The 25,206-nt window shown below is 37.9% G+C and overlaps 1 protein-coding gene across 2 annotated transcripts in view; it reads right to left on the minus strand.

Moving 5' to 3' along the window:
- Positions 1-25,206, minus strand: part of SEPTIN7 (septin 7) — a 98,929-nt gene that overhangs the window by 29,457 nt on the left and 44,266 nt on the right. For both annotated transcript variants that reach the window (XM_084619678.1, XM_084619677.1), the window contains exons 3-7: positions 20,933-21,039; positions 9,074-9,174; positions 8,036-8,170; positions 2,125-2,242; positions 327-419 (exon numbers count right to left, since the gene is read on the minus strand). In XM_084619678.1, the coding sequence (XP_084475804.1) occupies positions 327-419; positions 2,125-2,242; positions 8,036-8,170; positions 9,074-9,174; positions 20,933-21,039 (554 nt within the window). The remainder of the gene's footprint in view (positions 1-326; positions 420-2,124; positions 2,243-8,035; positions 8,171-9,073; positions 9,175-20,932; positions 21,040-25,206) is intronic.

Consider the following 25,206-nt stretch of genomic DNA (forward strand, 5'->3'; position numbering starts at 1 on the left):
TAGAAATTCCATGATTGAATAATAAGAGTATAGCAGTAGGAGTATGCTACCAGTCACTATACTGGTGACTGTGAAATGCTCAGGGAAATTAGAGGCTACAAAAACAGAAAACCTAATAATAATGGTGACTTTCAGCTATCCCCATGTTGACTGAGAACATGTGGGCTCAGGATGGGATGCAGAGATAAAATTCCTGGACACCATTAATGACTGCTTCTTGGAGCAGCTAGTCCTGGAGCCCTCAAAAAGGGCAAGATATTCCCTCGCCCCTAAAATGAAATTATCTAGTTGTGAACAATATGTTGCAAAACACAAAAATTATCTACCTTTATCTTTTTAACCAGCTTATTCTCTTCTTCATCATCTGTTTCTGGAAATTCATATATTTTAATTTTGTGCTCTTGGATTTCTTTCATAATCTAAAAGAGAAACATTGAGTTACTAACAGTCAAACAATCAGTAAAATTATTACTGAAGCATGCATTATTTACTTGCTGTTACCTGGTCATTCTACTCCCTCCATTTGGCATTGGGGAATTCTCTTTTTTAAACTGACTTCTGCAATGAAGTTAATGCCTCAGATGACTGCTAGTGTATGTGAAAGATAGGTGTAGTATGCTCAGCAAATCCCCCAATAATCTAATTTTTGGAAACTTGCCTGAAATTTAACCTTGGAATTTTCCATTTATTGCACATAATCTAAATAAACTGTTCTTTCAATAACACTTATTTTTCCCACAAAAGTTTGAATGATTTTCAAGCATAGCTAAATAATACAAGTTCTACTGTAGTTACTGTTGTCACTCCTACTTCTGTTCACCTCCAGCTCAGCTGAATTGGCACTGCTTGAAGCAGTATCACCTGCCTGTCCCTCTCAGCAGAATTTGAGGCAGGTGGACTGACTCCAGTGGCAAGCATAGAACAAAAATGAAAATGTTAGTGAAAATTTAAGAGCAGCTGAGTGTCTTAAAAAATTAAGACACTCACTCTCCTAATTTCTAAATTACCTATTTGCAAGTTATTTTTAATAAATCTAATTTCAGTTGTCCAGAATTTTGGAACAGGAAAGGGCTATACCATTTAAAGACAGACATTGGCTAGAGGATGTAGTGTTTGGTATATCATTTTGCAGCTTGAGAGAGGTTTCTAGTATGCAACTCTAGTGCAAGGTTTTATTTTCAGGAGAAATTGAAGAATGGCAACAAAAATATACAACATATTAAACAAGTTGCATACTTATTACCAATAAGCAACAACATTCTGCCACGTTCCTCCTATCCTTGTACATGAAGTTCTACATCAGAGAAATATCACAAAATGGAATTCATGTCTGCTCTCCCATCGAGACCAGGAGTTGCATTCCCTTTATAGTCCCAAACCCAATTTTTTCACCATGCTGTCTACCTAACTTATATTACAACTGTCTTTTCAGAAGCTGGATCCTCTAGAAACTTGCACTAGAAACAGTATAAAAAAACCCTTGCCTCTTCACTTTCCCATCCTGTCTCCCCACACTCCCCCAAAAAGAACAAATTATGCCACTGCGATTATTCACTCTGTAGCCACTGAGGAGATGAATCTTAAGCCCACTCTACAAATCTAATGCATTTAGAACAATTTTGCAGCCACACCTATATTACAATATCACTACCTTTAAAATTTAAATACTGGAGTTCTGATAAGAAGGTTAAGACTAACTATCACATATAATGTCCTTTAGCTAGCTACTTGCTCTTCTTTAGTCTTGATGGTTTCATGCACTTAATTTGTTACCATTTCCATATAACTAATGAGACTGGTAAAACAGGCATTATTTCACACTTCGTTCTATAACTATCTCAACTTTGAAAGCTCTCTTTCATGCTGTCGCTGTTAAAAGACACAAATTCAGTGAACATATTTCACTCATCAAGAATCCCACAGCACTTTTAATATTTCTCCCCCAAGGATAAGATCGTTCCACCAATATATTCAAAACTAGTGGTATATGTTACTCAGTTTTGCAGCTTTGAGGTACTGCTTCGGGGTTTAATCTTAACTGTATGAAAAATTAAAACTAGCCACATGGAAACCAAAGCGCTAAATCAGGCTATGTTGTAAATATAGATGAGTCTTTCAACTCACCTGTTTTTTAAATTGTTGGCATTCCTCAGGTGTAAGTGTGTCTGCTTTGGCAATAAGTGGAATGATATTGACTTTTTCATGCAGGCGCTTCATAAACTCAATATCCAAAGGCTTAAGTCTGAAAAACAAATTAAGTTCTTGTAATTTAAATTCTTTAAGCACTGAACATTAGATCCCCTAAAAAAATATGCTGTTTTCCACAGCATTTATCAAACTTAAGACTGTAAGAACAGCCATACTGGGTCAGACAAAAGGTCCATCTAGTCCAGTACCCTGTCTTCTGACAGTGGCCAATGCCAGGTGCCCCAGAGGGAATGAACAGAACAGGTATTCATCAAGTGATCCATCCCCCGTCGTCCATTCTTTCGAAAACTCCCCTCCTTGAGGAAAATGCAACCAATTTTAATCCACTTCAACTCTCATGTAGTGTTTAAGGCTAAACTCTTTCAACGTACAGCTCATATGCACCCGATAGGCAGTCCTGCCTGCGCTTTGGAAACGCTGACTTACTGGAAGTAAAATGGATGAGTGCTCTTGTTACTGCATAAGTATCTTTAACAGTAGCAATAGGATATTGTTCACTTTAATAATATGATGCTTGAAAGAAAGTTCTGGAGACAAGAAGAAGGTGGAATACCACTGAACATTTATATAATGTGGGCTATAGGTTTCTTGATAATGCTACAGGAGAGTGATTAACTGGAGCATGAACTCCAGGTCTGTAAATTTTAAAGTGTTCAATTTTATTCTTTGGAAAATAATTTTCAAGTTATTTCTTCTGACAGACTGAGAAGCCACAGGACTGACTAAAATAAAAAGCAAGCTTCCTTACATAGCACTACCAAAAATCTTCAGATGTGACATTCAGAAATACCCTTGTTTATTCCAAGCCTGGGCCCTTCAAACAGGGAGACCACCAACTATGGTTATGTAATATGGACAAGTATCCACCAGGATGATATCAAACTCATTTTCATTTGTTTCTCCATACCTGATGGTAAGACCATCATCAAGACTACAATCATGGGAAGAGATGATCTTGTTAGTGATGGACATGGGACACTTCAGACATGATTTACAACTTTGTCTAGTATTTCTGTCTGTTCAGGGTAAAGCAGTTCTATTGTACAAAAGCTGCAAGTTTTCCCCAGAGCTCTAAAAATTGGCAGTCTTCCTACACTTTATTCTCGTGCATTTTTTCCTAATTTTATCATGGCAGGAATTCATTAATGCCATTCACCATTCTTTAAACTAAAAGACGTAAATAATCTAAATACTCAAACTTCTTTAAACCTTGCCTACCATAAGGATGCACAATTAGATAATTTGCTGTATAGTGCTAAACCTTCCATCAATCCTGTGAAACAACCGGACGTTCCCAATACAGTTTGTTGTAAAAGCACTTAAGTAGTGTTCTGAACCACCATAATGTGAGAGAAATTCAGATGCAGCTGACCCATGAAGCAGCTAACCTTGTTAAGCACACTCTTCCAACTTCCTAAGCCCTGAGATTATGACTCTCCATGCAGTAAATCACCCTTTGTGGTTGCCACATCTCAAAAAAGATATATTGGAATTGGAAAGGTTAAAAAAACAAAACAAAAATAATTAGGGATTTGGAACAGCTTCCATATTAGGAGAGATTAATAAGACTAGGACTTTTCAGCTTGGAAGAGATGACTAAGGGGGGATATGACAGAGGTCTATAAAATCATGACTGGTATGGAGGAAGTAAATAAGGAAGTGTTATTTGTTCCCTCTCATAACACAAGAACTAGGAGTCACCAAATTAAATTAATAGGCAGCAGGTTTAAAACAAAGGGAAGTATTTCTTCACACAACACAGTCAAAAAAAGAACTAGATAAATTCATGGAGGATAGCTCCGACAATGGCTATTAGCCAGGATGGGCAGGGATGGTGTCCCTAGCCTCTGATTGCCAGAAGCTCAGAATGGGCAACGGAATGGATCACTTGATGATTACCTGTTCTTTTCATTCCCTCTGGTGTTGGCCACTGTCAGAAGATAGGATATTGGGCTAGATGGACCTTTGGTCTGACCCAGTATGGCCATTCTTATGTTATGTTTGATATGACCCATCAAGAACATGATCTGAAAAGAAAGCCAATTCCTATCTCTATACAAATAAACTTCATGGTGCAGCAGTTTCCCATGGAGCTGACCTCTGTTCAGAACTTGTCAAGGCCACCCCTATAGCCTAAGGCTGTGGTTCCCAAAATTTTTGGGGGCACACCCCCCCTTACCCTTGTCCGACCCTCCCCCACCGAAGCTGCAGTCAGGAGCAGGGTGGGCGGCTCCTGGGGGATGGGTAGGAGAACATGGACAAGGTTAAAGGGGGGCAAGGCTGGGGCCACAGCTGTGGCCAGGGGCTGGGACCAGGGCCTCAACGAGGCCACAATCAGGGACCGAGGCTGGTTATGGAGCTGTGGTCAGGGGCCAAGGCTGGGGCCAGTTGCAGAGCTGGGGCCATGGCCAGAGCAGAGCGGGGCTGGGTTGTGCTCCCTCCCTGTCCCCCATGAGGGCTAGCTCGGGCCCCCCCAAATGTTCCTCCACACTCCCCATAGTTTGGGGACCTCTGGCGTAAGGGCTAAGTTTGATAAGAAAGCAACAGAAGTGAATCTATCTCCCCTTTGACAAGAGATACCTAGCAGTGCGGTCAACCCCCTTTCGCTTAGAGAATAGCGGCTCAAATTCAGAGTCTGTTCTCTTGCCTGCCAACAACAACACTAGGCCACTTGAATGGTTCTCTCCTCTTATTTATTTGGAACAGAGCACAAATTGCAAGATTTAATTAAAATGTACTCTACAGTTACAACTGTTTCCCAGTTTAAACTGAAACTGACCTACATTTAATTCAAAATTCTGAAAAGAGCGAAGAACTTTGAGTGTCAAATGTCAACAGTACAGTGGCACATTCTTCACCTAGATGATTGTTCGATAAAGTAGAATAACCATTTGGGTATCAATAGGGAATAAAGTTTGTTACTTTCATTTATTTCTTAGATTCTGTGCTTTAATATTCTAATATTTTAAATGTAAGATGTATTAGACAAATATAGAGTTGAGGCATTATGACAAAACAGCTAGACCTCCAAGACTAATACTCCAGGAATGTATCTTGGAAACGTGCTTCTCTGATATAACATGTACAGATATGACTTCAATAAAAAGCTACATTATAAAAAAAAAGTTTATACTGGGATTAGATCAGGCCACTGTCAACAGATTTGACTTTGATTATATTTATACTAGCTTCTCATTTAAATTTCTCCCCCACACTTGAATTTAGTACAGAACTGTTCAGGCCAGATTGCCAGAACTGGAGGTTTTTCGCCTTCCTCTGTAGCATGGGTCATGGGTCACTTGCTGGAGGATTCTCTTCTCCTTGAAGTCTTTAAACCATGATTTGAGGACTTCAATAGCTCAGATATAGGGGAGAGGTTTATCGCAGGAAGGGGTGGGTGAGATTCTGTGGCCTGCATTATGCAGGAGGTCAGACTAGATGATCATAATGGTCCCTTCTGACCTTAATATCTATGAATGGATACTACATTTGCAGGGGCAACACAAGCTTCCGCATTCCACCAAAATAACCTACTCCTGGTCTAAAGGACAAATCCTATGGCTGAGAATTCTGTTCAGCTTCCATGCTGATTAAGTTATCTGAAGGGCCAAGACAGTTAACAAGACTGGCAATTGCATGAAGAGGTCCACCATGAGTGGATTTATTCAGTTTATTTCACTTAAGCAGCTGGGGAAACTGGATTCAAATCAGCAAAAGGCCGTGTACACTTCAACTCATCTTGTACTTTTAAAATCTGTGAGAAATAGAGATTGTTTGTTCCCATAGACAAATACTGGAATCTTATTTATTCAGTGCTATTGAACCCAGACGAGCTGGCAAAGGCTAAAATTTTCTAAAATGCTACATGCATCTGAATTTCTTTAAATAATATTTATAAGGATTCGAAGCTGTAATCCAATAAACTCTTGTGGAAAGATACTTAATTCCACATATACAGTAGCTAGTGGTAAGTGTTAACTTTTCAACTATAGTTAAAAATCAAAACTTCCATTAAGCATCAAAAACAATGCATATTAAATTTGTTAAGAAAATCTATTTGGCGATGTGATCCCATTTTACCATGTCCGGGCCAAAAGCTTCAGAAACTAACACAAATCGGAGGAGGGGGGGGGGGGGAAATACTGAAGCAGAGAAGTATTTTACAATGTCATCTGCTGTTGTAAACAGAAGTACTGGAGCTAACAGCCTCATAAATAAAAAGGGAGGGGATAATGCCAGGGACTTTTCCATGAGAGATCCAATCCTGGAACTCAATCCCAATTCTGGGTGACTACAACCCAGTTTGTTAATCTACTGGGCATGCTATCAGGTTCACTTAATTTCTCAAGCTATTGCTGAGGGTGTGCGTGGTCTTCAGTGGAAAGGAGTTTGCTGTCCTTATGTGTATTTTTCAGTGATTGCGGCAGTCTTTCTGGATTTAATGTGATTATTTTTCATGAACATACAAGTGCTAACACTTCAGTTCAATTTTATTTTATGAAAATATTTAAGAATTTTAAAACCAAGAGGGCAAAGAAAAGACACCTACTCTACACATATTTTTGCCCATTGTAAATGGAGTTTTATTTTATTCAGAATAGAGAGAAAGATGTGTTTCACTTGACAATGACAATTATATAGGCCACAGTGAGCCCTGGAGACAAGATCAGACCATGTAACACCATAAAAAACAGGTAGGAAATGAGTAATATTCTTTACAGATAAGGAAACATCTTTAAAAGAAAAAAAAGAAAAAAATGGTAACTAGGCCTCGGTCACTTTATATTCCCTGAGTACACTTAAGTGTTCGTGATTCAATGGTATTTTCGGGCGCGATCCAGATCAGCAAAGGGCTGTGTTGTAACCCTGCCCCATAACCATGGGTGCCTCACAATGCTTTGCTATTGGAGCTTCCAATCTAAGGTACTCACAACTAGCCTGCCAGTATGCAAGTCACACCCTGAGTATCTGTGTGCTAGACAACACTGGTTCAGCAGCTCTGACTTCAGCAGCCTATCTACAGCCCCACCCTGGCTTCCACCAGCCTTGGTTACTACTTTGCAGGGTGGCCCTTGCTTTCCATTTCTAGTTTTTAAGGTACAAATGTAACAAGCAGAGAAAGTCACTCACAAATTAATCAAAGTTGTAATACCACAATAAATTGCTGTACACCTCCAATATCAGATCAAAATGGCCCAAGATCAAGTACTTCAAAAGTGCAATTTTCTGTCTCCCCCACTAGAGAGAAGTCTGACCAAGTTAGAAGTGAGATGGAGTGGATGAAAGTTTGCATAATAGTGAAATCTGTGAATTAAAGTAGAATTTCAGTATCAGGAGTTTTCAATTCACTGAACAAAAGCCATGCTAAGTTCCAATATGAATGTATGGCAAATGAGCTACTTAAATATATAGGTACATTTCCCCTCCCTTTTGAGTTATCATCTGAGTTCAAAGAAAGTTTAAAATTTGTTGGCTGAGTTCTGGGAGCATCTTCTACAGTTCAAATTTTTAATAAATTGCGTGATAATTAATACAGAAGTGGCATTAGGGGAATGAAAGACATACGAATGTTCACAAATGGGATAAACTGACAACTTTTTCTTGGTAACTAATCCTATTTCTTGGTATTCTGATTTACTACAAGTCTGGGTTTGTTAGTGTCTGAGAAGACAAATTAAATTATCCCATGAAATTAACCATAGCCTGCAGTCTATATGTTGAATAATCCTGACCTGGAATTTTGCATATTTTAGGAATGCAAAAGTTTGAAGGTGCATTTGAGATAGAATTAGGGGGGAAAGGCACATTAAAGTATTAAGATACTAACCCATGTCCTGAAGGAGCAATGAAGTATAAACAACACTGCACCCTATTATCTGGCATCTGACGTCGATTCACACGAGATTCTGCATTCAGGTAGTCTTCAAACTTACTGTCAATGTAGTCAATAACAGGCTGCCAACTACAGAGTGTACATAAATAAAAACCTGTAAGACCAGTTATATATATATATATATATATATATATCACATATGCATTAAACATCAATTTATGAGATACACATACTGTTTATCTGTTTTCAGCAGTCAGTGTATGTACAGTATTGCTAGAGTATCTAGTTTAAAAATACTGAGGTATTTAAATGTAGGAGGAGAAATGGACGAATTATAGTCTAAACCACTTTAAAATAACAAAACTTTACTTTTAACTTGAAATGTTAACCAATACATTCCTAAATCCTAGAAACTTAGATTAAGAGCTGCTCTTATAGTCAACAGAATTTCGAACTGTAATTATGTGCATTGCAAGTAAATATGAATTGTTATTACAATATAAACTCAAATATGCTAAGGGAAAGAATAAAGGATTAAATGTTAAAAAAAGACAAACAGCACCATAGCTTTAAGACAACAGTCCACATGCCCACTGAAAAGCCCTTTAAACACAACTACCCACTGTAATGGTATTAAACTGAACACTTACGAACAGTAACTAAAGGAATACTCTTTGCGGGATATCAAAGGATTCTAATCCTGTGATATCATAGAAATAATTAGTTTCAGCTTCTTGGGAGCAATGATAATGCACAAAAGGCTGAAGATTCTGTTCACATTCGAGCTAGTTTGAGAGAAGCTAAAAGCATTTTAACCAAATTAAAATAGCAAAAGGCAAATCAGCTTTTAAAATAAAATTTCTGGCTAATAGAGAAATATTGCCCATACAAATGTATAAAAGTTTAAAGAAGTAAACCTTATGATTTAAAAGAAAAACTGGCATCTTTAAAAATGAGTTTTGATACTAAATGATCACAAGGACAATATTATTCAAATTTACTTTGGGAGATCATAAGAAAGTAATTTCTTACCAATTGCTATTATCCACTGCATCTCCAAATCCTGGTGTGTCAACTATTGTGAGTAGTAACTGAACACCACCTTCTTTGATTAAAACTTTTGACTGTTCAACCTATAAGATTAAAAGGATTTAAATTCTCATATAGTAATTATAAAAACAACAATGATTTTATGTCACTTATTTCAATGCAAAAAACCCACAGACTCAATGTGTCTAGATAGCCATTAGAATACAAATTATACATGAACAATTACAGACTTGGGGAACTTCACAGTTCAGAATGGAAGCTGCAAAGACTCATTCTGCCTATGTCATCTGACTTTTTATTTAAGCTTTAAGACAAAGTGTGGAAAACTGGATACTATCAATGTTAGAAAATCTATTTGTAAAGTATGTGGAGAGGAGCTTAATATTTTCAATTGCTGATAGCACTATCTAATATTTTCACTGGTTGGCAGCATTATTTTAATAAGTTCCAATTTTATGCAGTTTTAGAAAAACAAAGTGACCAATACTGATAGAAATTTAGCAAAAAGATCCCAAAGCTTGCACAGTCCATGCAACAAGATGTTGTCAGTATACATGTAAGTCAGTATACATATTCCTATATCCATACATGTCGAAGATCATACTAAGAAATTACTCCACTTTACTCCCTTTAAAGGAAGTGACTATCCTTTTTAAAAAAACTGAATAAAGCCTGTGATCCCTACTATTTCTATGCATTTTGTTTAAAAGTATAATTGTTTTAAAAAATTTAGTGTTTAGTAAAAATCAGTCCCAGAACGCAAAGTCTTCCACTATAAGTGTTTAGGATTTTATTTTTCCTTTTAAAAGCAAATAAGCTTCCCCGCTTTCCTTTCCCTAAACATATATTGATCCTTATGAGTAGTTAGCAAGATTGCCAACATTAGTGTTGGTTTCTTGGGCAGAGACAACATATAGCTTTTTAAAAACACAGCTGGAGCTAGTTTTGCCAATATCTGTACTACATCATCATCCAATCAGGTTTTGGTTATGTACGCAAAGTCCCTCATCCCACCATGACGTTATCTGTACTAGCCACCAACTTTGCATTAAATTTGAAGCTAAAATGTGAACCCCCTTTTTCATGAAGGCTTATCACGGTTAGACAAAACCAAAGGAAACAAGATTATTAATTTTGGTCTTTGTCTCTGTCTTTTTGCAGTAGTCTATGCAGATTGTTTTTATACCCTATGGTAAAATGAAAGGCTCAAGTCCTCACAACCACCTTTCCTTGGGGCATCAATCATATTCCAAGAATGCAGCAGCACTGTTCAATCCTCTGCCACCTTAAGGTGGCAACTGAAGGAATGCACATAATATGCACAGCACTTTCCAAAGAGCAATGTTCCCTACTTCATGGAGTAGCATGGCTAGCAGGACTTTGCTCCAGGACTTATTTAGCTATGTAACATCAGTGACTAACTATAGGAATGAAAGCTTTTTCACGCACATTAACTCTTTAGCCTCTCAAAATGCCAAGAAGTTTGGTGGTGGTTTTCCTGATGTTGACTAAGACAACCAATTAAGATCTAGCTAGTTAAATGATCACTGTTTCCTAGACCTAGACTCAAAGAGATGTCCTAACGTTAACAAGCTCAGTACCTTATTACCAATCTTGTAAACCATGCAGTCCTCCAGTCATGTTCATTTGAGTGAGCACACAAAGGCTACAGTTTTAGAACACTATTCCTATATATCTGTTTTCTGTATAAACTACTCCCCAGTCTGGGGCCCTTTCAATTTTAGTTCTTATGACAACTTTCAAGTGGAGTACCACTTTCACAAAAGCCTCAGTGACAGACATGACTAAAAGCCCTAACTTTTACAAACAATTTTAGTTATTTGGATGGACTTCCTGACCAATCACATGATATAATACAATTTTGCTATTTTAGGGTACAGAGTATGTCAGTGATGCAAAGCTGTTTCTTACACATACATAGCTAATTGCAGAACACAGTGAAATCACCACACTTGAAGTCAGCTGCAAGACACTTGCAACTATTTGCCACATGATCCAACTTAAAATGAGTCACTAACAAATGGATAAGCACCTTTAATAAAACAATAAATCTAGAATATAAACTTTGTAGAAATAATAAGAAAATGAAACAGTCTTGCTGAGATAAGACACTGAACATCATTCAAATAAGAGCAAAGAAAGCCAAGTTGCTGAGGAAGATTCAATGTTTTAGTCTCCTCTGCACCTTCAAAAATGTGAAATATCAGAAAAAGTGTGAATTAATGTATGCAATAAACATAACCTTTTCCACACCTGAATCATATTGGCTACCAAAAGGATTGATTTTAGATACCCTCACTTGTGCCTAAACAGAAAAAAATATCACTGGCACGGCTAGCCTTAAGTGCAAGCAACAAACACTATTGCTTGGAACCCTACATAGATTCCACAGTGTGTGGTCTGATACCCTGACAAATGAATTGAGAGGAGGTACACAAGCCTGGATTCTCCCTCCCCACCCTCCAAAGGTGGAACCAGACAAGGCCCAATCACTGAGTGCTTGCTTAGGACCCTGCAGACTGTGCACATATTTTGCAAATGGTTCTGGATTAGTTGGGATTTATCTTCAGAACACTATTAAATGTTACATGAAAATCAGTGTACAATCGTTCACTCTTCATTTGTCTGAGGTTTCCTGTTGCTTAAAAAGAGTAGCTTTTGTTGATGGGGTGAATTATACATTTCCCTTCCAATACTGAAAAGGATTTTCAAACTAAAATCCTGAGTAGGCTTAACAAACATCTTTGCAAACATGATGAGTGGCCCTAACAATATCCACAGTGCTTAAGTTACATATTTTCCAAATCCACTTCTGCAGCAGCCAGTGCCTATCCAAAAGTAAATTTTACACTTATTACTAATATATAAGCCTTCCGAGTTCTATTTAGAAATTGGACTTGTGTATCTTTTCTACATCCTGCCTTACACAATTTTCGAAACCTTGGAATATTGAAATTCTGTACACAGGTGGGATACTCAAACCTTGTCCTCCACAGCACAATAAATCAGGTTACTTTTCTTAATGTCAATTAGAGATCGATATTAAGAACTTGTGCCATGCAGTCTGTTTAAGTTATTTTTCTTTTGTGAACTAAGTGAATTTGTGTCCATACATGGCCAAAATCTCAGAACGCAGCTACATCTGGAACCGATCCAGACAACTGTAAACTAGTGTCATTCACAGTTAGAATCCAACTGTATCCTATCATCTGGTTTTACAAGTATTCCCAAGAGATTCACGGAAAACAAATTAGTTCAAGTCCTGGAATTTAAAACTTTTCTTAACAAATCCATTCCAAATGACCATTTTCCCATGCACTTTAGTTAAGCAGGTCAGATTGGTCTTTTTACATTATTACACTGGAACCTATCAAACTGAATACAAGTCTTAGTCTCAGTAGACGCTTATTTGCGGCAACACTTTGTAAGAGCAACCACTGCTTACGAGAAGCATTTGCCCTGGGAACACTTTCCCTACTGTGAATTGTCAACACTCCCCATAACAGCAACAGCCACTGAAGCCTGGTCTACACTGGGGGTGCGGGAGGGTGAGGGGTGGGGGGCAGAGAAATCAATCTAAGGTACACAACTTCAGCTACGAGAATAGCATAGCTGAAGTCGACGTATCTTAGATAGACTTAGAACCACTTACTTAGCGTCCTTGCAGCGCGGGATCCATGGCCGCTGCTCCCCCGTCGACTCCGCTGCCGCCTCTCACCCTGGTGGAGTTCTGGAGTCGACAGCAGAGCGATCGGGGATTGATCGCTACCCGCCGATCCGGTGGGTAGTGTAGACGTGGCCTTAGGAGCAACATAGCAAAAGGGCACTGATATGTTGCTACTAATGAGCGTCTACTGTATTACTATTGGATCAAGCATTCCTATATCATACACACCATTTAAAATATTTAACTGATGATCAAATGAAGTGTATTTCACATAAGCTCGCTTACTTAATAGCTTCTTTTGAATTCACCTACCTGAAAACACTCTGCATAATCTCTGAAAAACATTGCCAAAGTCTTGACTGATGTAAGTTGCAAAGTGGAAACTGGAAATCTTTGTGTTTGTTTAAAAGAATCCTTAGAATGAAACTTATTTTTCATTTTTTTTTAAATAAAACTATCACCCATAATCTGCCTCATGATTATCAAGCACTGCCAAAATTACAGTTCATACTTATGCAGTTAAACTTCTCTATTTTAATCACCTTAACTCCTACTCAATAAATGTTTTTTACATGATACAGAGGAGCAGGAAAAAAAGTATAACTTCTACTAAGAATGTTTCAATCCACACGAACAAGGCTCAGGTATAGGTATTAACTGGGAATGATAAACCGTAGAGCCCCTAAACATGCTGAATTTCAATTCACTATTTAAATCTGCCCCAAGAGCACCCAACATAAGCATGAATATGGACACATGCTGGTGACATGATATTAATAGATCAAGAACCTTCTCTACCTAGATAATATTTGAATTGGAATCACAATTAAATATCAGCCACAGGAGTCTAATAGATAGAACATTCAAGGTTACAATTCTAATATTTTCCACTATTTACCTACATGACATTTGAATTAAGAGACAATACTTGTTGATTTTTCAGCCATCACAAGATAGTTGTACATGAAAAAGCAGACTGCCAGATAAGGGTAGCAATGACTCCTAAATGGATGAATGCCCTTCATACCATTACAATATAAATTTGTCATCCTAATGACTCCTAATTTAAACGTATGAACAGAGACTGAACAAAGTTAAACAAGTGTGATACTGTAGTGAGGACTAATTACTTCCAAACCATATCCAGTTTCCATTTGTGTTTCAATTTGTATGAACATAAATCAAGTTAGAACCCTCTTCAACTACAAGATACTTGATTTCACTGAATTCTTATTGGTGGAGCAAGGAAACAGCATAGTTTTCATGTATAAGGTTAGCAGATTTTAAGGCCAAAAGGGACCATTTTGACAATCTAGTCTGACCTCCTGCATAACAGGACAAAAGAATCTCATCCAGTAATTTCTGGATCAAGCCCATAAATTCTGTTTTGTGCTACAGCATATCTTTTAGAAAGATATCCAATCTTGATTTAAAGACTTGAAGTGATTGAGAATCCACCTTGCCACGTTCCAATAGTTAATTACCCTCACTGTTACAAATGTGCACCTTATTTTGTCTGAATTTATCTAGCTTCAGCTTCCAACCACAGGATTTCATTATAATTTGTTCTGCTAGATTAAAAGAGCCATGTACGAAAATCTGTACTCCATGTATGTACTTGTAGACAGTGACCAAGTCATCTTAATCTTCTCTTGAAAAAAATAAAATTGGACTTCAGTCTCATTATAAATATATGTTTTCCAGATCCTGAATCATTCTTTTTTAAACCCTTTCCAGTGTGTCAACATCCTTTATGAAGCATGACCACCAGACTGGGCCATTGTATTCCAATAACTGTCTCACTAATGCTGTATTCAGAGGTAATACCACCTCCCTACCCATCCTTCATATTCCTCTGTTTATACATTCAAGGATTGTGTTTGCTCTCTTAGGTACAGCTTTGCAATGGGAGCTGGTGTTCAGTTGACTATCCATGATTAACTCAGAGTCCTTTTCATTGCCACTGCATTCCAGCATACTGTTTCCCATCTTGTAAGCATAACCTATTTTGGTTCCTAAATGCATGACATTGCATTTGGCTGTACAGGTGAGTCACATCATAAGTGCATTTAACTTACGCAAATTCAACTATACACGCTTGGCAAAAACCACCACCAGTAAATAGTGAGGGTGATTCCACCGACCATTCCACTCAATGAGCGTGAGCGAGCGTGAGATGGGAGACATGAATCTGCTGTTCTCTCAGTTGGTCTCAGTTTCCGCGTGCCTCTCATAGTGTGAGCATCTCGCTGTGCCGAGTGTGATTCTAGTGTTTAAAGATAAGTATTTTTCGTACAACATGGCCCCTAAACGCAAGCCAACTACTTCATCTGGTGCTTAAAAGAAGAAACAGTGATCTGTTCTAACGCTGGAGGAAAAACTGGCTGTGTTGGACTTGAGAGACGGTATATCGGTCTCCAACGTGGCGCGTAAATATGGCCGCAACGAATCTAGCATCAGCGCCATCAAGATTCGAGAGAGAGAAATTCGTCAAGCTGTGGTATCAAGTGCTCCAATAACTGCTAAGGGTGACAAGCCAGATGCATGATAAGACTTTAGTGAAGACTGAAAAGGCATTAAATTTATGGCTGGAAGACATGAACCATAAAATGTGTGCCTATCTATGGCAACACACTGCGAGAAAAGGCTCTTAGCCTCTATGCGCTGTTCAAACCTCCCACCGAAGAGGGACAGCCTTCTGATGAGAAGGAATTCAAAGCCAGCCAAAGTTGGCTTAACAGTTTTAGAAACAGTTATTTTGTGGCAATGCGGCTAGGAATTTAATAAAGCTGGGCTTGCTCTACAGGGCTGCAAATCCCCGAGCCCTAAAAGGAAAGAACAAAAATCTCCTGCCTGTGTTCTGGCAATCAAAAACACTTGGGTGACGGCAGCATTATTTCTGGATTGGTTCCACAAGTGTTTCATTCCGGAGGTCAAGCGATACCTCGAAGAGAAAGGACTTGACTTTAAAGTGTTGCTGATTGTAGACAATGCTTCTGGCCATGCCGAGGCACTCCGCTTTGCGCATAATGACGGTGAAGTCTTCTTTCTCCCCCCCAAAACCACCTCCATCCTCCAATCTCTCGACCAAGGTGTGATTCACTGTTTCAAGGCCATGTACACGAGGCTTACATTCTCACGGATATGTAGCGCTACGGATGCTGATCCCAATCTTAATGTGATGGAGTGTTGGAAGTCCTTCAACATTGCTGATTGCATCACTTATATCACTGGATGCAAACAAGCCTGAAACAGTCAATACATTTCAGCGAAACCTATGGAAAGAATGTGTGAATGATTTTAAGGGTTTCCCAACCATTGACAAAGAAGTGAAACGTATTGTTCAGGTGGCCAGGCAAGTGGGTGGTGATGGCTTCGTTGACATCCTTAAGGAAGAAATTGAACATTTAATTGAGAGCCATAGAGAACATTGACTAACGAAGTGTTAGAGGAACTGATAAAATCGTCTACAGAAGACGAAGATGACGACGACGACGACCAGGAAGAGCTAGCAAGTTGGAATCTTCATAAATTTGCTGAAGTGTTCCAAGCAGTGAAACACTTGAATGATTTAATTTCTGAATATGATCCCTCTATGGAACGAGGCCTCAAAATCACACATAGTATTATGGACGATTTGAGACCGTATCAATAAATGTTTGCGCAGCTCAAGAGACAACAGTGACAGTTGCCAATCACCATGTTTTTCAAGGAAAAACAAGCAGCAGCAGATGAGCCTATGCAATCAACTTCCTGAGCTGAACCAGAGCCATCCACTTAGTCTACGACTCGCTCTCCATCACCCAAGCTCTCCGTCACCTCCGTCTCCTGGATCAATATCAAGCCCTGATGACCCTCTGTAATTACCCCTGTAATTAAAAATACAGTACTGTAAAATTATATTTTACATATATACATACATTATACATATATACATATATATTAAAATACAGTACTGTAAAATTATATTTTACATATATACTCTATTATATACTGTACATTACTGTATATATTAATACATATTACTGTACAGGGTTGTACAGTGTACACAACCATGTACAGTATACTGTACTTTATGGGCGATTTAAGGGATTTTCAACGGTAATTTTGACTATACGTGATTTTCGCTTTACACTGACTTTAGAACCTAACCCCCACGTAAGATGCGACTCCATTATATTAACATGTACACTGTTCAAGTGAGCCCACTTTACCAGCTGATCAAGATGTATTTTAATAACTGACCTGTCCTCATTATTCACCACTGTGCCAATTTGTGCATTAATTACTGGTAAAATTTGCAGCTTTTTTATACTATTTTCCACATTGCTGATAAATATACCAAATAACCTTGGTCCAAGAAACACGTCCATTTACAATTACTTTAAGGTGAGCTAATCAGTATTTAATCCATTTAATATGGGATACATTGATTTTGTGTAGTGCTTTTTACGCAGCATATCCTAGGGGACTAAGGGCTTGTCTACATGGTGGGGTAACATGCCATATAAAGGTATAATTTTGGAAACACATTAACATGTTTCACATTGATTGGTCCATGCAGACTGTGCTGTGCACGCTAAAGGTTCACTAGTGCACTTTAACATAGTGCTGTTTCAAACATGGGCATGTTAGCGTGCTTTAAAAATTACATGCTTGTAGGCTGCATTGCTACTCTGTGTAGACAAGCCTGAAGTCTTTACAGAATTCTAGATATATTATGTCAACAGTATCTTTACCAACCAGATTTGTGATCTCAAAAAATAATATCTAGTTTGACAAGATCTATTTTCCAAGGTCACCTTGACTGGCATAAATTATACTACCCTCCTTTAATTCTTTACGAATTGCATCATAAGAACATAAGAATGGCCCTACTGGTTCAGACCAAAGGTCCATCCAGCCCACTATCCTGTCTTCCAACTGGCCAGTGCCAGGTGCCCCAGAGGGAATGAACAGAACAGGGAAACATCAAGTGATCCATCCCATCGTTCACTGCCAGCTTCTGGCAAACACAGGCTAGGGATACCGTTCCTGCCCATCCGGGCTAATAGCCATTGATGGACTTATCCTTCATTAATTTATCTAGTTCTTTTTTGAACCCTGTTATGGTCTTGGCCTTCACAATATCCTCTGGAAAGGAGTTCCACAGGTTGACTGCGCACTGTGTGAAGAAATACTTCCTTCTATTTGTTTTAAACCTGCTGCCTATTAATTTCATTTGGTGACCCCCTAGTTCTTGTGTTCTGAGAAGTATTAAACACCACTTTCTCTACACCAGTCATGGTTTTATAGACCTCAATCATATCTCCCCTTAGCTGTCTCTTTTCCAAGCTGAAAAGTCCAAGTCTTATTAATCTCTCCTCATACAGAAGCCATTCCATACCTCTAATCATTTTTGTTGCCCTTTTCTAAATTGTTTCTGATTCCAATATATCTTTTTTGAGATGGGGCGACCACTACTTCACACAGTATTCAAGATGTGGGCATACCATGGATTTATATAGAGGCAACATGATATTTTCTGTCCTATTATCTATCCCTTTCTTAATTATTCTCAGCATTCTGTTTGTTTTTTTGACGGCCGCTGCACATTGAGTGGATTTTTCAGAGAATTAACAGCTAATTTAGACCCCATCATTTTACATGTGTAGTTGGGATTATGCTTTCCAATGTGCATTACTTGGCATTTATCAACATTAAATTTCATCTACCATTTTCTTGCCCAGTCACCCAATTTTGAGAGATCCTTTTGTAGCTCTTCGCAGTTTGCCTGGGTCTTAACTATCTTTAGTAATTTTGTATCATCTGCAAATTTTGCTACCTCACTGTTTACCCCTTTTTCCATATCATTTAGGAATATGTTAAATAGGACTGGTCCCAGAACAGACCCCTGGGGGACACCACTATTTACCTTTCTCCATTCTGAAAACTGACATTTATACCTACCCTTTGTTTCCTATCTTTTAACCAGTTACCAATCCACGAAAGCACCTTCCTTCTTATCCTGTGGCAGCTTACTTTGTGTAAGAGCCTTTGATGTGGGACCTTGTCAAAGGCTTTCTGAAAATTTAAGTATACTATATCCACTGGGTCCCTTTGGTCCACATGCTTGTTGACCCCCACAAAGAATTCTAGTAGATTAGTGAGGCATGATTTCCCTTTACTAAAACCATGTTGACTCTTCCTCAACAAATTATGTTCATCTATATGTCTGACAAACCACTGATGACATACTTTCTCTAAGGGAGGAGGAAGCAGCCGCACTGCTCTCTTTACAGTAACTGCTGGTTGATTTACAAAGCCATCCTAGAATTCAGAGTAAAAGACTGGCAAAAAATCCTAGAAGTAATATTGCAAGTAAAAAGCTATTACCAATAACCTGCCTCATGATTGTCAAGCACTATTAGCTTTTCCAAGATATTTTCCTAAGATTGGGGTCATGCTAACTGGCCTAAAATTACTGGGGTCATCTCATTTACACGTCTCCTTTTAAATACTGGCATAACATGAACTTTTTTCCCAATCCTCTGGAACTTCCCCAGTGTTCCAAGATTTGTTAACTCAAAATTAGCGGATCAGAGAGCTACTCTTGTTAGCGTAAGTTATCCAGTCCTCCTAATCTTTTTTTTAAATCAGAAGTCACTGTTTAACATCCTCCCTAGTTATTGAGGGAATAGAAAGGTTTTAATTAGCACTATAAGATATGAATACATCATCCTGTTTCTTTTCAAGACTACTACTATTAGCCAATCATGGTTTTAAGCATATTCTTATACTGCACACATTACATAATTTAAATTCATGTTACATCATTAGAATTTGATTATTGGTGTAAACACACTAGCTGACATTTGCCTTGCATTAGTCTTTCAGATCTAGTAAACCTAAATGTTATTTTTAAGAGTTGATAAAATTCAAAGACAAATGTGATTTAAATTATGGTATCACTTTAAAGCATGATCAATTACTAGCAATATAATACAAAGAAAATAGCATACAAAAATTAGGAATTTTTGGTCATCATCTTTGGTCTGAAATATTTAAATTTACTCACTCACTGGTAACGTTTCTTCTGCCTGAATATAACTTCCCAGTTTTTAAATTTGCTAACTGCACTTTGTTATCTGGGATTCTATTACAGCATGACAAGCCCTTAAACAAAACAGTATGAAACCTTACACAATTTATATGGCCAAAACTATTACAAGAAAGGATATAAATTGAAGAACGGGACTGTATAACTTAATTCAATGCAACGCATTTGAAGAAGCGTTCAGTTCCCCTTAAAAAGGCTCTGACTATCCTGCCTTGGTCAGTTAGATCTTTTGGCATATATTTAACTTTTTCCACAACAATGCAAAAAGTCTTTTAGTTACTGTTAAAAAGGTGTCTTGCTTTTCAACATGTATGCCTATCATGTTTTGTACACTGCACCTGAATTCTACAACGAGTGTTTCACCCCAGCTCCCTCATTTCATCAACACTAAATTCTACAGCACTGTAACATTTTGGTGTAATAAGATACAGAGGAACATAGCTTCTTGAATAGTTTTGTAAGAATGACTGCAATTTCAGTTTGTCCAAGATTATCATCTTAACAAGACAACAGCACTCTGACGGCACAAAGAGGAGAAAAGGATTGGGCTGGATGGTTTGGAATTTGGAATGCAGAGAGGTCAGAAGACAGAGGGCTTTTTAAAAAAGCAACTGGAAAATAGGAAAGGCATTTAGGACATTTAACTTTGGAGATTAATAAAAACAAGAACTTAAAGCGTTTATTGAATCTATACTGAAAAAACCATGTATTTACAAAGCAATAGCTTCACTTCTACAGAGATTTTCCTGCCTCTGAACAGAAACAACTGGAATGACTGAAGGATCAGGGACCTACAGTGAGATTGGTGGCCACCAGTCAGATAGCTGAGAGATTTAAACCACATCACTGGCAATGGCGGCAACCACACAATAGAAAAATAGCTTATTTATACATGCAAGTTATTGATTGATTGTAAAGAAAAAAATATAGATAGAAATATGAACAAGCTTATTGTACAAGCTAGGTTTCTCTTTGGGACACTAACTTCAAAACACTATCTTAAACTATTGTCAGTTTGCAAATTACAAGACAAAAAAACAAGCTACACACATACCTGTACAGTCTTTTTAATTCTATGCGAAGGACCTGGATAGTCTGGGGAATACAAGTCTGTTAAGAATAATGAGTTGATTAATGTTGATTTTCCCAATCCAGATTCACCTAGAAGAAAGGGTAAAGTATTAGGCCATACAATTAAAATCATCACATACAGTATGTACTTTTTATAATCTCACATTTTAAAATTTGGTATGTAAAAAAACCTTTCCTAGCTACAAACATATGCTCAGAGGAAACAAACAGCTATTTTACACTGCAAAATGAGACTTTCATTGCTAAGTTTACAAGCATCTACTTTTCACATTGAATCCCATGACAGTCATTAAGTGCTGAATGCACTTTGCTACTTTTCCTCCCCAGTCTTTGCCCCAGTCACAAAATACACACACACACAAACAAGACGTTGCCATGTAAAATTCTAAACAGGCTACCTATTCAGAACTGGAAGTATAGTGTACTAGTGGAACTACCTTATTTAAAATTTTATGCAATGGGTTTATTATAACAAGAGATTGTTATTTTGGTGTAGCTCTTGCGGTTCTAAGTAATTAGAGTGGAGTTCCAAATGTACAGGGTTTGCATGGGAATTATTTTTGCAATTTGCTCATAAGTGACAATAACGCAGGCACTGCTAACTATTTTAGAAGTAATTGCCAATTCAAACAAAATTACAAACCCCATAAAAATTCTGCCTATTTATAGATCTACAGAAGCAGGGTATGAGGTACATCAACCACTAAAACAGTTTATAAATTAAGTCCTTGTCTTTACAACAGCCAAAAAATTAAAACTAACCACTTAAGAAACTATTACAACATTCACTCACTGGTATGTGAACAGAAAAAAAAGCGTGTTAGTCAGGTTTGCGGCATGCTTCAAGTCTTGTTACACTGTGCTACTCAAGGGGGGTACTGAAGCAAAGGTGATGACAGAGAAATTTGCTCCTAAGCCAATAAAGACTGGATTCAAACCACTGATGACTTTCAAACCACTTTCTCTAAGGGAGGAGTAACCAGCTGCACTTCTCTCTTTACAGTAACTGCTGGTTGATTTACAAAGCCATCCTAGAAAAATTTCAGAGTAAAATATTCTTGGCAAAAAATCCTAGAATATTGCAAGTAACTGAGTATGAAAATCATCAAAACAAAAGCTCACGTTATTGCTTATTACTATTATGAATTGCAGCAGACAAGGGCTTGTCTTCACAGCAAGTTAGGCTAGTCTGAGTGGAGTAGCCAGAGATCCAGGGCCAGATTATGACATTCTGAGGCCTTAACCTATGTCAAGTGTAAGAGGCCCCATACCATTAAAAAAAAATTATTTTCACAAAAAGGACATTGAATATATAAACATGAAAGCTTTATATTTGCATATATACAAAGGCAAAGAATAATAATCTAACTAAATCACGTCTTGCAATATGTCTGTTTGCATTATAAAATAGTTTGAAATTAACATTTTCATCTATAATTTCTTAATTAGTAGATATGAAAACTTTATATCTACAGCAACACAAAAGCAGTTACAATTACACAGATCAGCTTACTTAATGGAAGTAAAGACAACCTGCAGTATGTCTGTTTTCACATCACATTAATTTTAACACTGAAATTTAAAACATTTTCTTTAGTGATTTTTGGAAAGTAGAGTAATTAATGATGTCCTCAAATGATAAACTACAGAGTTTGTCACTTTTGATTCACAGAATGCTCAGGGCAGATAGCTTGTCTTGCAGCATTTTCTAGGCAGACATGTCTCTTCGCATTCGCTTCTCTCTCCCCCACTAATTATTCTTGAGTAAACACCTCGGACACACAGAGTGACAGCAAGCTATCTGCATGAAAGAGAGGAAGAATTTACCAGAAAACAGACTGGTAATCTCTAGACAGGCATTGAGAAATTGAGAAAGACTAGCCTATATTCAAGCAAATATAATGACTATTATAGGCTTTAATAGCCTATATATCATATGTGCACACAGTCTGAAATAATTTGCTCACCAAGTACTCAGAATATTTTGGTGTATATATACATACACACACCTTCCTTCCTTTTCTCAAAACCCTCTATCTTTTCATCAGCACTCTGATATTTACTGTGAAGGTTCCCGAAACTGAAGGGAGAGAAGCCGCCACAAATTTATCCTTGTCAAGTTCCACTTGACCCCAGCCCATAGGATGATCACCTGCAAACTCAGTCACGTGAAGCCTGGATAGCGCATGAAGCAGAAAGCAGCATGCACACTAAAATATACAATTGTACATATGTACGGATCAAAAGAAGAACGAACCCACTAACACTTAAGAAAATGAAGAAAATCAGGAGTAAAGGCAATATACGACTTAGCATGCTGGACCATAAAGAAAAGATGGCTGCCTTCTGGCTATTACCTGCCAAGGGGGATGCTATACATGACATCACTCCTGCAACAAGTCCCATATGAGTATAAGCTTGGCAGGATTGCTTCACAACACTGCTGTCTCCGACCTCACATTTTACCCAATGTCATCGGCAGTGAGATTATTTATTTATTTAAATAAGTTACGAAGGCATGGTCAGAATTTTACCAGTAGCAACTGGCCAACAAAACGCTGCCTTTTCCCCCCCCCTCAGCCCTGGCCTCCTGCCTATCAATGATAAACAATTAGTGAAGGGTAAGGATATGGTAAGGGTATTTGTGTAGTCAGATGTATATACTTTTGTCATATCTGAATGAAAATGTCTCTGATTAGAATCTTTTTTCCCCATATCTCCTTTATTTTTATCAACCAATTTTGATAAAATTTGAAATGGAGTCAGTTTTTTCTTTTTTAGAGGCCCCTCATATTGTGAGGCCCTAAACTGTAGTTTAGTTAGTTTATGCCTTAATCTGGCCCTGCAGAGCTCACTATCTTAAGCTAACTTGAGTGAGCACTTGCCTTTACAGAGCAGCAATGTGCCCTATGGGGTGTGATTTCTAAAGCACACCTACATGTTATGCATTAGTTGATCCATATAGACCGGGGTAGTCAACAGGCAGACTGTGGGCCAAATCCAGACTGCCAATTTTGAATGGCCCCTGACATTTTTTAATTTAATTATCATTGGTTCTTTGTTTTTTCCCCTCAGGACTCTGGACCTTGACAACAAATAATTGATTATTCCTGGTATAGACCCTACTGGTGTGTACTACAGGTTCCCTAGCGTGCATTAAAGTACTACTGTTTGAAATAGCATTGAAAGCACACTCGGGAATATTTAGTGTGCACCAGCAGGGTCTGTACAGACCAATTAATGTCCAACACTTTAGTGCCCTTTAGAAATCACAACCCGTATAAGTCACATTATCTCAGCACATAGACAGGCCACACAAATTACAGATTGGCCACACTGAACCTATAGTCGTGCTACCCAGTGACTGGATTAGCAGCTGAGAAGTAGTAACTTGAGCTTCAGCCCACAGCCCCTGATGGATCAACTAGCTCAAGTTTATTAAAGCACCACTTAATTTGAGCTATAGATCTGTGCGTGGAGACAGGAGTTGGGTTAGGGGCAAAACTCAAGTTCTATTTAGAGCTAACATTGCAGTGAAGTTCGTAAACTATCCATAAAAACTGAAGTCTGGCAGGCAAAGCAAGTCTTAATGATAGGCTAAATCACTGAAGATAGCGATGAGACAGGGGTTTTTTGTGTTTTTTCGGGGGGGTGGTCAAGTTTGTTGTGCATGCAGCACTGTTCTGGTAACTACTGTGCTTGCAAGTAAGTATTTTCTACTAGACACGTACTTGTACCCTTCCACTTATAAGGTTTTTAGTACAAGAATAAGTTGCTCAAATTCTTTCTTACTCATTTTGCAACAAACAGGTGGGCTCTGATCGCCAAATCTGAAGCTGTGATCAAAATTTGAGCTGAAGTCAGAATGTTGCTCATTGTATAACATACAATCATGTATACAAGGAAAGTTGAGGAGTTCTGTTCTACCTTTTGGCTTCTCTCTACAAAAGAACACCACTTCACTTTCTGATGTATAACTACTTTGAATGTTATACCTCTAGTTCACTGGAAGAATCTCAAAATGCTTTGTTCTTTAACAAATATCAGAGATTGCATGGGTTGCAGAAAGATGTTGGTATGCTATATTCTGGGATCCCTTCAGAGTCAATCATATATTTTTTTAAGGTTAGTCAAAATGTACTGCTGTTCTAAATGCCTCAACAGCTTTTTTTTAAATGGGAACATTCAACAGAAATCTTTGCTAAGCTATTTGCCTTGGCTTGCCAGGTCAACGTG

The sequence above is a fragment of the Lepidochelys olivacea genome (genome assembly GCF_965140295.1).
Source record: "Lepidochelys olivacea isolate rLepOli2 genome assembly, chromosome: 2".
NCBI lineage: Eukaryota > Metazoa > Chordata > Testudines > Cheloniidae > Lepidochelys > Lepidochelys olivacea.